Genomic DNA, 14018 nt, shown 5'->3' with positions numbered 1-14018 from the left:
GTGAAGCTCAGCTGGTGCCCACTGGCTGTGGCCCTCTCCACCTCCAACCCCACAGTGCTACAGCTCTGTTTATAAAGTCCTTTTATTAAATTAATATAAAAATCTCTGTATTTACATGGGGAGAGGTGCACAGCAGAGAGGCAGCAGGACCCCCTGTTCCCAGCCATGAGGGGCTGAGCACAGGGGGCAATGCCCACCCATGTCCCCGTGGACACCCCAACCTGATGCCCCCTCCGCCCCGTGCCACCCTGAGAAGGGACACTGCGGTGCTGATGGAGGGTGTGAGGGCAGTGGCCATTCTGGGGGGCACCGGGGGCTGGGGGGGTACAGAGGTAGCAAAGTGGGAAGCCCCAAGAGCTGGCAGGTCGCTGGGGAGCAGGGTCTGGCTGGGATCATTTGGCTGCTCCCCAGCCCAGGGAGGGCCAGAGGCACTGGATTGAGAGTGCCCACTGCTGTGCTGAGCCTGGCATCAGCGGGCTCAGGGTGGGCACACCCCAGCACCTGCCAGGGGGCCCTTGTGGCTTCTGGGGACACAGGGGGTGGGTCTCAAGGGTCTCACTGGCCCTTGGGGGTGTTGTCATCCTCGTCGCCGCCAGGGCCAGCCTCGCGGGGCATGTGGTGGTGCTGGTGGCGTTCCCAGAACCGGCGCAGGGCCGTGGTGTCGGCCTCGCTGGAGCTGGCGGTGCTGTCGCGGAAGCTGGCGAGCGGCGGGCGCACCTTCACCCCCTTGCCCGTCAGGGAGCCCTCGATGGCCTTGCGCAGCTGTGGGGACCCCAAACCCATGGGCAAACACCTCCAGGTGCTGCTCTGTGCCCCCCCAGCTGCCCTGTCCCCAGCTCACCTCCTTGAGGGTCACCATGCCCACCAGGCGCCCAATGCTGGTGACGAATGCGTGGTCCAGGCCCAGCAGAGAGAAGATGGTGTGGGTCTGCAGGAGGAGGGGATGAGTTGAGGGTCTGGGGGTTGTGGGTGGGGATCTGGGATGGGGTGAGGGTGCACCTTGTGCAGCGAGGTGTGCTCCACCAGCTGGAAGGGTGCGGGGTCGATCTTGGCGCTGCTGAAGTCCACCTGCTGGTCCAGCTGCACTTCTTCCCACTCCCGGATCTGGGGAGGTGCCATTGGGCAGGGTAAGGGGTACAGCCTCCCCACAAGGGCCCTCCCATCCTCCTTACACCTTACCACACCTCTCATCCTCCTTACACCTTACATCCTCCTTACACCTCCTTACAGCTGGTCTTATGGAGAAATCTGGGTTATCCACCCCCTACCTCCCCACGCCCACCTCATGCTCTGGCACCCCTTTGGGATCCCTCTGAGCAGGAGGGTCCCGCCTGTCTCTGCCCAACCCCTCACCTCTGCTGGGGTCATCTTGTCACCCAGAATCATCTCCTCCTGCAAGAGAGGTGTGTTGGCACAGCCCTGAGGCTGCTGCGGGCAGAGAACGGGCAGGGAGCGGTGGGGAACAGCGAGGGTGGAGGCAGCACATGCAGGCAGGGCACGGCGAGGGTACAGGCAGGGAACAGGCAGCACGTGGGCAGGTCAGGGAACGTGATTGGTTGACAGGACATCGGTCACACCCTGATTTGCTGCAGTTGGACAAGCCAAGCTTGTGATTGGTGGAGAGAATGCAAGGTGTGCCATGATTGGCTGAGCAAAGTGGGACGGATCTCGCGGTTGTGATGGCTGGAAGGCTCCACATCCTGATTCCTGGGAGGGTTTGGAATGGGGAGAATGCACACCAGGATTGGTTGGGTGGAATCGTAACTGTCCAAGATTGACTGCACAGATACTGGCCCAACATGATTGGCCAAGCAGAATCTTGCCAGGCCCCTGATTGGTTCAGAGAACTCCTGCCAGGCTCTGATTGGCTGGGAGGAGCTGTGCCCAGGCTGCGATTGGCTGCAGCTTACCACAATGGAAATGCGGACGCGTTTGGCCTTGTGATAGGCTGTGCCCTGGGCCTGGCCCGGGAGAGACAGCAGTTAGGGGATGGGATGGGGTGGGATGGGATGGGATGGGATGGGATGGGATGGGATGGGATGGGATGGGATGGGATGGGATGGGATGGGATGAGATGGGATAGAAAATGATGGAAAGGGATGGGAAGGGACAGGCAGGTTTGAACAGGAATGGAAAGGGATGTGACAAGAATGGGCAGGGCTGGGCAGGGCCAGGCAAGGCCATTCAGGGATGGGAAGGGCTGGGCAGGGCCAGGCAAGGCCATTCAGGGCTGGGCAGGGCCAGGCAAGGCCATTCAGGGCTGGGCAGGGCCAAGCAAGGCCATTCAGGGCTGGGCAGGGCCAGGCAAGGCCATTAAGGGATGGGAAGGGCTGGGGAGGGACAGGCTCTCACCTCGGAGGGCTCTGGGGTGACATTGGCACAGAAGAGGCTCTTGAGGGCGATGCCAGTCTGGTCAGTGCCGCCAGCTGCGGGAGGAGAGGGGGTGTCAGTGGTGGGGACACGGGGGCCAGGGGCCACATGCAGACTCACCTGCGGGGCTGTCGGCCGGGCTGCTGGGCGGCCGCTTCAGTGCTGGCTTCAGGGGCTTGCGGAGTGAGGTGCGGGCAGGGGTGCCCGAGGAGGTCTCTGTGCTGACCTGTGGGGGGATGAGTGTTGGGTGATGGTGGTGGGAGGCACTCTGGCCAGGCATCTCCCAGGACGGCTGCAGCCCTCACCTGGAAGCGGATGCTGGAATCGGAGAGCTGGTGCCCGTCCTCGGGCAGCACGTTCTGCCGCAGCATCAGCAGCCGGCGCTGGGGGCTGAGCTGGGTGCTGAGCAGGGCCCCCACCTGCGCCCGCTCAATGGAGCCCAGCAGGATCATGGACTCTGCAGACACAGCAAGGCGCCACGCTGGCTCCTGATGTTCCCTCTGCCACCCACCCATGGCACGCTCCACAGCTGCCGTGGATGCTGGCAGAGCTCCTGCCTGTGTCTCACCAGCTGACTCCACCAGGGGCAGGTTCTTCATCTTGGTGCTGTTCAGGACCTGCTGCAGGTCCCGGTACTTGCAGTTGAGGGTGACGTAGCGGATGTCCCGCACCATGATGTCCTCCACTCGCACGTTGTATTTCCTGCCCAGGACAAGAACAGCGGCCTCAGAGTAATGCCACCACCTGCCCTAGTGCCTCGGTGAGGGGTTTGGGTTGGGACAGGGGACACAAACTCACTCGTGGTGGCCCCAGCCCAGCTCAGGGAGGTAAGGAAGCTTCTTGATGCGGATGATGCTGTCGTAAAGGGAGGGCTGGAGGCTCTGGGCGACGGCATTGGCCAGGATGACAGCGATCATGACGGGCAGGATGTGCGACATCTGCCCCGTCAGCTCGAAGACGATGACGGCCGTGGACACCGTGTGGGTGACAGCACCTGACAGCGCGGCTGCTCCTGCGGCCACCGCCAGGAGATGGGGGAGGGCTGTCAGGTATTGCCCACCAGGCTGGGTCCCCGCCCTGGGTTCCCTCTCCAGGGCATCCACCACATATGGGGAGCCCTTGGGACCATGCGGGGACATTCCCAGTGGTGGCATTGCTCCCAGTTCCAGGGATCATCACCTCAGCTGTGGGGCAGCATCTCCAAATGATGCCCACCAAGGCGTCCCCATTCCAGCTCAGAGCTTACCCACCACGGCGTAGCCCCCCGGCACGATGCGGTAGGTGTTGCTGTCTGTCTGGATGCCATCAGGGAACCAGGCTGCCATGCTCTCCCCCACCAGGCGCCCAAAGGCTGCCCCTGCAGGCACAGAGGGGCTGGGAACGGGCTCAGGGCTCCCCCAGTACCAAGCCCAGCCTCATGCCCTCTCCTCTGCCTGGTGCTGCCAGGGAAGGGGACATCTGGGGGCACCCACGGGTGCCCAGTGTGGGCTGAGAGGTGGTTCCCTCCTCCCACTGTGCCCACACAGGGGGCAGGGTCTCACCAATGACGAAGACGGGCATGAAGGCTCCACAGGGCACTGGGATGGTAGTGGCCAAGGCTGACATCCAGAACTGTGGAGCAGACACCCATTAGTTGCCCTCCCTGACCCAGCCCTGCCTCCTGCCCCTTCTGTGACCCTCAGCTGGGTGCTGTCGAGCAGCACGTGGACACCACACCCTGCAACGGGGCATGGCCTCCTCCCAGGGGCACCCTGCCAGTTCCTTCCTGGTGGCACTTGGTGGCATCTGGCCAGCACCTCCCTGGTGGCACCTAGGAGCAAGCAGCCAGAACCTCCCTGGTGGCATGTTGGTGGCTCCCAGCCAAGATCTCTTTGATGGCATGCCAGCACCACCCAGCAAACACCTTGGTGGACTCTTGGAGCAGCCACCCAGTACCACCTTTTCTGGTGCCACCTTTCTGGTAACAATCTGGCACCTCCCTGATGGCATCCAGAAAATCCTCTCCATTACCTCCTGGTGGTACCTTGGGGATGACAGGGGAAGTAGGCACCCACCTTCATGAGGATGAAGACAACAAGTGTGACAAAGACGTTGGAGCGGGGATGGAGCCAGGCCTCCAGGATGCCCAAGTACTCAAACTCATCATTGATCCCCTGCTTGGCCCACGTCTGGTTGTCAAAGAGTGTCACCAGGGTGTCCTTCTGGGTGAGCTGGTGATGGGCGGGGGTCAGCTGTGGCTTGTGGTGGCCCTGGGGTGGGGACAGGTGTGCCACCCCACGGCAGGTACCTGGCCAGCCATGAACTGTCCAAAGCCGGGCGGGAAGGTCAGCGTGGAGATGATCAGCGTCACCAGGGCGGGGAAGAGCAGGCGCCTGGCAGGGGGCACAGGGCAGGGGGTGATTTCCGTGCAGCCCCAGCTCCACCACCCTGCAGCTGGGCACTGCTGGGCACCTACTTCTTCATGAGGAAGCGGTTGATGGCCTTCTGGCGGCGCATGAACTTCACGATCTTGCGGTTGAAGTAGACGAAGAGCGCGCCCCCGAAGCCGCTGGCGATCCTGGGCAGAGCCAAGGGAAGAGGTGTCCTGCTGCCACCACCAGCACCACCAGTGCCACCAGCGCCACCACTGCCACCCCTGGGGCCACGGGATGGCTGCTGGGACAGCCACACTCACCCAATGACGGCAAAGGCAGGCAGCTCCTGCAGGTCGAAGGGGAAGTCGAGGCGGAAGCGGGTTTTGAACAGTGCCGTGATTGTCTCTGGGGGATGGTGGGGCTCAGTAGGGCTGGGCAGGGGACCCCTGTGTCCCCACCCTGCCTGAGGTACCTTCATCCTTGTTCCAGACAGCGAGGACACGGAAGATGAAGGCGCTGAAGGTGGCAGCAAAGAAGCCGCGCCAGTAGTTGCGGACGGCAAAGAAGGTGGAGGTGACCTCGATGCTGAAGAGGACGCCTGGCATGGGGGGAAGTGCACAAGGGAGGTGGAGAAACCCAGGCCGGCCCTGGTGCCTGGCACGCGTCCCACCCGGAGTCCACACTCGTGCACAGCCCATGGGGGTCTGGCTGCCCCACGGACACACTACAGGGCGGTTCCAGGGATTCCCTGGCAAAGCACAGAGGGCACAGCACAGCGGGCACAGCACGAGCGAGAGGGCAGCACAGGGATGTGGGCAGCGACACGAGGGGTGGGAGTGGGGTGCACACAGATGGACAGACAGACAGATAGGGCAGCAGGCAAAGGGCAAGGAGAGAGTCAGACACGTCACCAACCTACGGGCAGGGCTCAGCGGGGCTGGAGCGGGGAGCTCCCTGGAGCGCAGGCGGCAGGGGAGAGGACAAGAGCGGACGTTACACATCTGGGAGGGTGCTGCCCGCTCCTCCCTTCCTCCTCCCTGCCGAGCAGCACTGCCCTCTCCCATGCCAGCTGTCCCGGGGTCCTGCTTGCCTCTCCAGGTGGACCCTGCTGCCTGGGCAGGAGGTGTGGGGGTTGTGGGGCGGCCCAGGGTGACCCTACCTCCGATGGGGGCGGCGAAGCAGCAGCCAACACCGACAGCACAGGCAGCTGCCAGCATTTCAATGTTTCTTGCCTCATTCTGTGCGGGAGAGAGGAGTGAGTGGGCACTGTCCCCCAACCCTAGGCACTGCCAAACCTGCTGTGGGCACAGATTGATCCTTCTGGGGCCAGCCTGCCTTGCTCACCTCATAGAAGCCCCCAAAGAGGGAGAGGAAGCGGCTGAGCAGGGTAGCACACATGCTGGCGATGTGGACAAAGGGACCCTGAGGGGACAAAGGGAGACTGAGGACATTGCCCTCAGCCTCACTCCCTTGTCCCCTGCTCACCCTGCCCCGGCACTGCCCTCACCTCCTTGCCCAGGGGCATGCCACTGCCCAGGGCACACGTCAGTCCGATCACCTTGGCCACAAAGGTCTTGAAGGTGAGGTACTCCTTGAGCACAACGCCCCGCAGGATGGTCTTCATCTCGGGGATCCCTGAGCCTGGTGGTGTGGGGACAGCCTTGATCAATAGCCATGAAGGAGCGACAATGCCCCATGCTTCTGGGGGCTAACCCTTGATGCTTTTCCATACCCCACTGCCACAGGAAGGTCCCAGAGACTCCTCTTCCCACAGTACAATTAGCAGGGACACCCTCATGGTTATGTGGTTATGAAGCAATTCAACCCACAGCCCCACAGGGACCCCAATTCCCCAATTTCACAGGCCCCAGGAGACCCTCTGAAGATCAGGTATAAGCCCTAGGAAGACCCCCAAGCCTGCAAGCCTCATAGCCGAGGAGGAAATCCACCCCTCAACTCACAGGAGACTCTCTGAAGGCCTCTCTCTCTCATAGGCCTTAGAAGTTCCCCAACCCCATAGCTCAGGAATGCATCCAAACCATAGTCCCTAGGAGACCCTCTGAAGACCAGCCCATATCCCTAGAAAGGCTCCCAGGACCTCCAGGGAGACACCCAGGCACAGCCCCAGGGAGTGGACACCCAGTTTAGGGTACAGGCAGCCCCTTGATGCCCTACCCACGGCCTGGGGGGCAAGGATCTGTGTGAAGCCAGCAGAGAAGGTGATGAGCACAGTGGGGTAGGTGACCCAGGCCATGTACTGCAGCAGCACGTTGGTGTCCAGGCCCCCGTACATCCACTTCTGAGCTGTGGGGACAGCCAGTCAGAGGGGTGGGGGGTGGCAGGGCACACGGCATGGCCCTATGGCACATGGCATGGCCTATGGCATGGCCACTCCCTGCCACGGCCCCAGGAGCCCACGGGTACCCGCCTACCTTGGAGGCAGGTGGCGATGGCGAAATCCATGGCCCAGCTGACCAGTGCCATGACCAGTCCCAGCAGTATGAGGAAGACCCAGTCCTCACCCACCCTGGAGATGAGGAACCGCTGGCACTGCAAGGCGCAGACTGTGGACACAAGGGCGGGTTCAAGGCTGGACGCCCCAGGGATGGGGACCCTGAGGTGGCAGAGGCCGGCTGGCAGCAGCACTGACCCAGCAGCACCGAGCCAGCGCAGCTGGCACCGTTTGGTGCAGGAGCACTGCTGTGTCCAGCTGCCACAGCCAGCTGACTGCACAGTCGCACACTGGGCATGCACCTCCCAGCAGCTCGGCCTCCCTGGCACGGCCCCAGGCACAGGGGCTGGGGGCCCCCATCCCCGCAGCGTGCCCGGCTATTTCGGGCCATTGTGTCCCTGCTGCCCGGCGGGCAGGTGGCATTGTCCTCGGCGCCGGTGTCCCATGACAGCCGCAGAAACTCTACCCGCGGCACCGCGGTGGGGTGGGAGCCCAGGGAGCCGTGGCAGTGGGGTGGGAGCCGTGCCCGACTGCGCTGCCGTGGCTGGGGCTGTGCCCACCCGTGTCCGTGTCCCGCTGACCCTTACCCCGACAGGGGCCACAGCGGCCCTGCCTGTACTCCAGCAGCTCGGAGGGGCTGCGGGGCTGGGGCGTGTCCCCCTCCTGCAGCCGCAGCCGGGCCGCCTCGTCCTTGGCAAAGGTGCCCAAGTCCTGCGTGTAACGCCCGTACATCTGGGGGAGAAGGACAGACAGCAGTGTCAGGGCAGCTGGTGCCCCAAACCCGGCAGCCAAGTGGGGAAACTGAGTCAGGGCAGCAGTGGGCATACTGGCACGGCCTGCCAGGTGAGGGAACAGCCATTGCATCCCAAGGCTAAGGGGTGGAGGCACCTGTGGGAGTGCCCGATGCCCTCCAGGGCATGGGAAGGAGCCAGGCAGATAAGGTGAGTGTGGATCAATGGTGATTGTTTTGCCTGCATGCCCCAAGCAGGCAGCTGAAACGTCGGTACCAGTCTCTGGCCCTGCCCAGGTGCCCCAGGCACTGCACTGGGGTGGAGGGTGTGGAAGGGCCTCCGGTGATGGGAGCGTGGCCAGCTTGGCCAGGAGACTCTCTGAGGGCTGGTACTGGGGCTGTGCTGGAGCTCTGCAGGCACCACACTCCCACATTGCTAAGAGCAAGGCTGGGATAGCCCCTCCAAATGCAGCCTTGGCAGGTCATACGTGACATGAGCTGGCTGGTCTCAGCTGGCAGCAGAGAGGCAAAAGGACAGCGAGGGACAGGATGTACCCCCAGTTCCAGGAGAGAGGGAGCACAACATCAAGCCCAGGGTGGTCCCTGGGCTGTGAAGAGGGGGATCACATAGGGATCACCCCCTTTCCTCGGGTGCCTCCTGCCTGGCTGCGGCACGTGGCCTGGCCCTGGCAGGGGGTGGCCCTGGCAGTGCCCCTCACGCTGGCCAGGAGCTCTTTGTGCCCGTGTTCCCCGCTGAGCCGGGGGCATTTGTCCCGCGCTGGCGGGCACTGCCAAGGACTCGGTTGCTTGGTTTCTGCCTCGCTCCCCCCGCACGACCTGAATGCCAAGCGCCAGAGGTTGGCCCGGCACAAAGGGAGGCTTCAGGACGGCGGGGGCCCTGCCAGGCTCCCACGTTGGGACAACGTGAGCCCCATGCCGATGGCGTGCCCACCCGCCGTGCCGTGCCAGCGCAGCGCGTGGCTGCCCGGCCGGGGCGCAGCTGCCCCGCTCCCGGCACGGCCCGTGCCAGCGCCACGGGTGGGCACCGTGCTCGGCACGTGGGCAGCCAGCCCCGGCTGCTGGGGGCAGTGCCCACCCTGCATGCCCGGGTCCCGTTCACAGCCCCCTGGCACACGGCAGCTCCCCGTGGGGATGGCAGGAAGGTGCAGACGGGGCAGCACTCCTGCCCAGGTCCCTTGGGCAGAGAGCTGACAGCAGCCAGAGCGGCGCCGGGTGGATTCTCTGCTCTCTAATACCCAGGTTGTGCCCAGCAGCAGGAGGGAGGGTGGGGATGTAGGCACAGAGAGGAGGGTGAACTAAGTTCCATTGCTGACCCTGTCCTGGCATGGATTTTCCCCAAAACTCCTGCTCAGCATGGGCTCAGAGACTCCTTGCCCTGTGGAAGAGAGCTGGGGGGAAAGGCACGACCACCTTGAGGGGCCAAACCCAGCATCGGCTGCCAGAGGAGGACCCCGGCCCCGCACGGGGTCTTGAATTCAAAGGCTCCCTTTGGAAAACGCTTGTTTGCTCTGGAAGATGAAATGGGCCGGCACCCCAGGAGTGCTGTCACCCTGCCAAGCACTTGCCTGCCTGGCCCCACTGCTGACCCATGGCCAGCCCAAACCAAGAAGGAAGCACCCCCAGGCTGAATGCCCCCCAAACCAGCTCTGTGTCTACCTCCTGGGGCTGTGCCAGGGGCTGCCACCCTGTCCCCCCAGGTGCTGGGGCACACGTGGGATGCCCAGTGCCAAGTGCTCCAGCCTGGTTGAGGGTGGTGGGTTTTGCTCCCCCTCTGCCTCCCTTTGGAGCCCACCCCACTTATAACAACAGGGATACAAGCAAAGGGGCCATGCCACCCTGCTGCCACCTGCCACCCTGTGCCATCTCCTGCCACCCCTCTGCCCCATGCCACTGCCCCACAGGCAGGACATGGGACCCCCATGGGTGCCCAGTGCTGGGCAGCCACAGTTACTGTGCCCACAGCCCTGGCATGGCTGTGAAAGCCACTGGTGGGCTCTCTCCTTCCTCCTCCTCCTCCTCCTCCGCTTGGGTTATTTTTCCACAAAGGCCTTTTGAAACACAAACAGCCCCGGGACTCCAGCCTCTGCCGTGAAGCAGCTGAACAATCACAGTGCCGGGCGGGCAGGGAGCGGGCACAGGGGGGGCTGCCGGGGGGCACTCGGGGACACGGGCACGGGCCAAGGCCGCTGTGCTGGTCCTGAGCTGCTGCGCTGCAGGCACTGCCTGTGCCACAGCCCCTTGGCTCTGCCAGCCCGTGGTGCCCGCTGTGCCCGGGCGATGCTGCGCCTGGGGCTGGCACTGGCATCTGGTGCTGCTGTGTCCCCGTGCCAGCCTGTCCCACAGCACTGAGCTGGCCTGGCAGTGGCGCCCACCTCCTCATGCCCAATGCCAGCCATCCTTCTCCCCTAAATTTCCCCCAAGAGAGCTCTTAAAGCTAAAGGGTTGGGGGGTCCTCTGGGCTGGCAGCGGGCAGGCAGAGGCCGGGGGTGTGTGTCACGCTGCCCGTCTTAGCCGGGCTCTAATCACCCTGAGCGGCTCTGCAATGAACAAGGGCAGTTTGTCAAGCTTAATCCCCCCCACGGGGCCCGTTGCTCCCTGCCACAACAGCCTGGCATGTGGGGGACACTGGGGCTCATGTGCACCCCAGCAGCCTTGGCATGTCAGGGCTTCCCACAAACACCTGTGGAGCATGGGGACTCCAGGGAGACCTTTAGGTCTGGGGCCCCGAGACCCATGGCATCCCAGGGCTGGTGAAATCTGGTGAGGGAAAGGGCATGGGGTAGGGACAAAGGCCTTTGGACGTAGCTGGGCACAACCTGCAGCCTGGCTGTGATGACTTGGCTGTGGGCACAAGCAGCAGGAACTGTCCCCTGGCTGTCCAGCTCAGACCAGCCCATGCCAGGCTCCAGCTGGATCCTGATCTTCCTGCCAGGTGCTGGCAGGAGCTGGTGGTGCCTCAGATGCACTGGGGAGGGCTGGGCACTCCTCCTGCCCAGCACGTGCCCAGGCAGCTCCCAAAACGCAGGTGTGAGGTTATGGGGCAGGAGCCCACGCCCAGCCTCACCCACGAGCCCCAGGCACTTCCACGGGCCTCACGGAGCCCAGAGGCCACGGGGATGGGCACAGGAGCACTCAGGGCACGGGTGCTACCCTGCCCAAAGAAAAGGAGGGCAAAGTCTGCCGGTGCTGAGCACGGCTGCCCTGATGCCAGCCCAGCGTGCCGCTCCCCTCGCGCTGCCCACAGGCTCCTCCGCCCCGCGGTGCCCGGCTGGCACGGCCTCTCTGCTCACCCACCGTGACCAGGGCGCCCAGGGGGGCCTCTGGAGCTGGCGGCAGGGAGAGGCACGGCCAGCACTCACTCCTGCTCCTGCCCCCGAGTGCTCCCTGACTCAGCCCTGCCGGGAAGGACAGCGGGGTCAGCAAGGCCGTGGAGATGACGGCACAGCCGGGGCTCCCACGGCCGGCTGCTGTCCTGCAGCCACCTGGCAGGGGCAGCTTGGGGTGAGCGCTGAGGGGCACGGCCAGAGGAAGGGTTTGGGCGCTGGCAAAGGCAGTGCCGAGGGTACACAGAGCAGCAGTGCCCTGACGCTGCCCAGTGTGCCCATGCTGGGTGGGTAAGGCTCAGCAGAGCCCGCCTTGCACACAGCAGCCGGCCTGGGCAGCCGTGGGCACAACTCCGTGGCCAGGCAGTCCCTGCTTCCCTGCACAGCTCCCTGGCCCTGCCTGTCCAAATGCCTTTGCCAGGGCAAAGTACCGTCCGCCTTGGGCACCGTCCCAAGCTGGGGCCAGGGAAAAGAACCTTTGCCCGTGGTGTCTGAGGGCCGTGGGCAGCGGGGGGGCTGGGGAAACAACGGGCAAGGAAGACACCTCAAGACAACGGGACAGCCAGGTGCCAGGGGGGAGGCCTCTGAGGCAGAGGAGCTGTAAACATGGGGCTAAGGTTGCAGGCAGGGGAGATAGCGTATCTCGGGGGCAGAGGGCCGGGACGGGCAGCGCGGGGCAGAGAAGTGTGCCCGGCTGGCGCCTCCGGGGCCCCGCAGGGTGGGCATCCCCTCCCGGGGCAGAGGGGTGTGCCAGGGGGTGGTGAGGGGCGTGCAGAAGTCCTGCCCTGGGGGTGGGGGCTCAGCCAGGCTCCTCCACAGCCGGAGGGGGCTGCGGGTGACATCTCAAACAGGAGGCAGCGTCCCAAACAGGGCCCCGCGCGGTTCCGCCGCCCTGAGCGGGGCAGCACCCCCAGACCCCCCCAACCCCCGGGCGTTCCATCGCGCCCCGTCCCGTCCCGTGCGGCACAGGTGCTCGGTGCCCGCCCGGTGCCGCGGTACTCACCAGGGTCTGCTCATACTGCAGCGCCCGCTGCGCCTCGCTCTCGGAGGCCATGGTGCCGCCGCTGCCGCGCTCCGCTCCGCGCCGTCCCGGTGCCGGTGCCGCTGCCGGTGCCCGCGGCGGCCGCGGCTCCTCCCGGACCGCTCGGGGCGGGCCCGGGGCACTGCCCGGGGGAGGGATCGGCCGCGCTCCGCCTCCGCCGGCAGCGCCCGGCACCGGCGGCGCCCGTTACCGGCACCGGCGGCGCTGGGCACGCGGTGCCCGGCCGGGTCAGGGGCAGTCCGGCCGGAAGCTCCGGCCTGTGGCGGGACCCCATCCACCGCGGCCTTTGCCAGGATGGTTCCCCCGGGCAGCCGGTGGGTGCAGGTGGGGGTAAAAGCTGCCGTGGGTGAGGTGACCCCCGGGACACCGTGCGCCCTTTCCCGCAGGTACAAGGGGCTGCCGTGGGGCTGGCTCTGCTTCCCCGTGGGTTCCCCCGGGTGGGATGTGGGATGACCCTGCAGACGGTCACCCCAGGCTCATGGCCATGCCCGGCTGGGGGACAGATTGGTGGGGGCAGAGTGCCTGAGGTCTGTCTTGTCACTAAGGGCACGGGGGCAGCTGTCAGTGCCCAAGGAGGGCAGGGCACCTTGGCACTGTGGGGACTTCACCACGCAAAGCTGTCAGGGAGCTCATCCTTACCGTGATGCTGCTCAGCGTCCCGGCACCGCCAGCCCCCAGCGAGACAGGTGGGCTCCACTCTTCCTTGCTGAAGTCTCTGGGCAGCAGAGGCTCAGTCCTCTCCAGAGAGGCACACGGGTAGACCTGGGCACCAGCAATCCCTGGGGAAGGCGCTCCGGCATGGCAGGCTGGCTGCCGGGACCTCTGCCTCACTGCCACCACGGGCTCAGGGACAGGGCACCACGGCAGCTGGCAGGGCCACGCTCACCCTCCTCCCCAGGGCACAGGATGGCACTTTTGTGGCAGGAACTGGGTGCAGGGAAAGGCAGAGCTGTGGCACTGCTGGGCTGATGCTGCGGGATTGGGAGCGGACTGGTTCTCACTGCCCAGGTGCCACCCTCTGGTTTGACGTCGGCACCCTCAAGGGTGGGTGACAATGGCTGGGCTGGGGGCTGGGATATCTCCTGTGCCAGTCTGGGAGGGTTCATTGCCCGACGTGAACCAGTTTGAGGCAGGGAGGTGACAAAATGGGTTGCCCGCTCATTGTATCCCCAAGCACGGAGCTCCCTCTTGCTCGTCAGCTCCTGGCACTGCCCCGTGGCAGCAGGGATGTTCATCCGGAGGGGAAGCCCTGTGCCAGGACACATCTCTGCCCAGTGCCACCAGTGTGCCTGGCTGTGGGCCACCAGCATACTGCAGGGCCACCACAGGTGATGCCACCCTGCTGGCACAGGTGTCTGCATGGCTGGGGGTGCATGCAGGGCAGGACACCCAGCTTGGCATGCAGGGCTCTGTCCCTGCCCAGTGTGCCCCAGTGCCATCCTTCTATTGCTCTACCACTGCTCCAGTCTAGCCCAATGTCACCCTGGATGCAGCCCCAGTACAGGCTGACACTGTCCCACTACAGTGTTGTGGTTGTGCCACCATCCCTTACTGCTATCCCAGTAAAGCCCAGTGTTAGTGTCCCTACAGCTCTAGCACTGTTCCAGTATAGCCCAGTATAGCTCTGAATGTCCCAGTCATAGCAGTGTGTACCAGCACAGTGCAAATGGCCCCAGAGATCCCTCAGTCCTCCACATTAGGGATCAAAGGGCAGGAGGCAGCATTG

General features: G+C 64.7%; 1 protein-coding gene across 3 annotated transcripts; it reads right to left on the bottom strand.

Annotated features, from left to right (window-relative positions):
• Positions 1-85: 85 nt before the first annotated feature.
• Positions 86-13217, bottom strand: CLCN2 (chloride voltage-gated channel 2). Of its 3 annotated transcripts, none has more exons than XM_058031524.1 (23): positions 12932-13217; positions 7764-7908; positions 7157-7288; positions 6900-7028; positions 6232-6365; positions 6069-6146; positions 5884-5962; positions 5197-5322; positions 5045-5129; positions 4826-4927; positions 4658-4742; positions 4425-4580; positions 3912-3981; positions 3617-3727; positions 3169-3382; positions 2939-3072; positions 2676-2827; positions 2491-2596; positions 2353-2426; positions 1354-1392; positions 1000-1104; positions 842-928; positions 86-762 (listed from the first exon to the last, which is right to left on the bottom strand). In XM_058031524.1, exons 2-23 carry the CDS (start codon positions 7906-7908, stop codon positions 556-558), a joined length of 2550 nt encoding a protein of 849 aa, XP_057887507.1. In that variant the 5' UTR covers positions 12932-13217; the 3' UTR covers positions 86-555. The 3 variants fall into 3 exon arrangements, 2 of the variants coding, with proteins under 2 accessions (XP_057887507.1, XP_057887506.1); XM_058031523.1 differs by lacking the exon at positions 12932-13217 and adding an exon at positions 12254-12331; XR_009114903.1 differs by lacking the exons at positions 86-762; positions 842-928; positions 1000-1104; positions 12932-13217 and adding an exon at positions 12254-12331 and having other exon boundaries at positions 2487-2596.
• Between the last annotated feature and the right edge of the window lie 801 nt (positions 13218-14018).

This window comes from Melospiza georgiana, chromosome 10 (genome assembly GCF_028018845.1).
Source record: "Melospiza georgiana isolate bMelGeo1 chromosome 10, bMelGeo1.pri, whole genome shotgun sequence".
Taxonomy (NCBI): domain Eukaryota; kingdom Metazoa; phylum Chordata; class Aves; order Passeriformes; family Passerellidae; genus Melospiza; species Melospiza georgiana.
The sequence above is the reverse complement of the archived record's forward strand: the minus strand, read 5'-3'. Positions and strand labels throughout refer to the sequence as shown.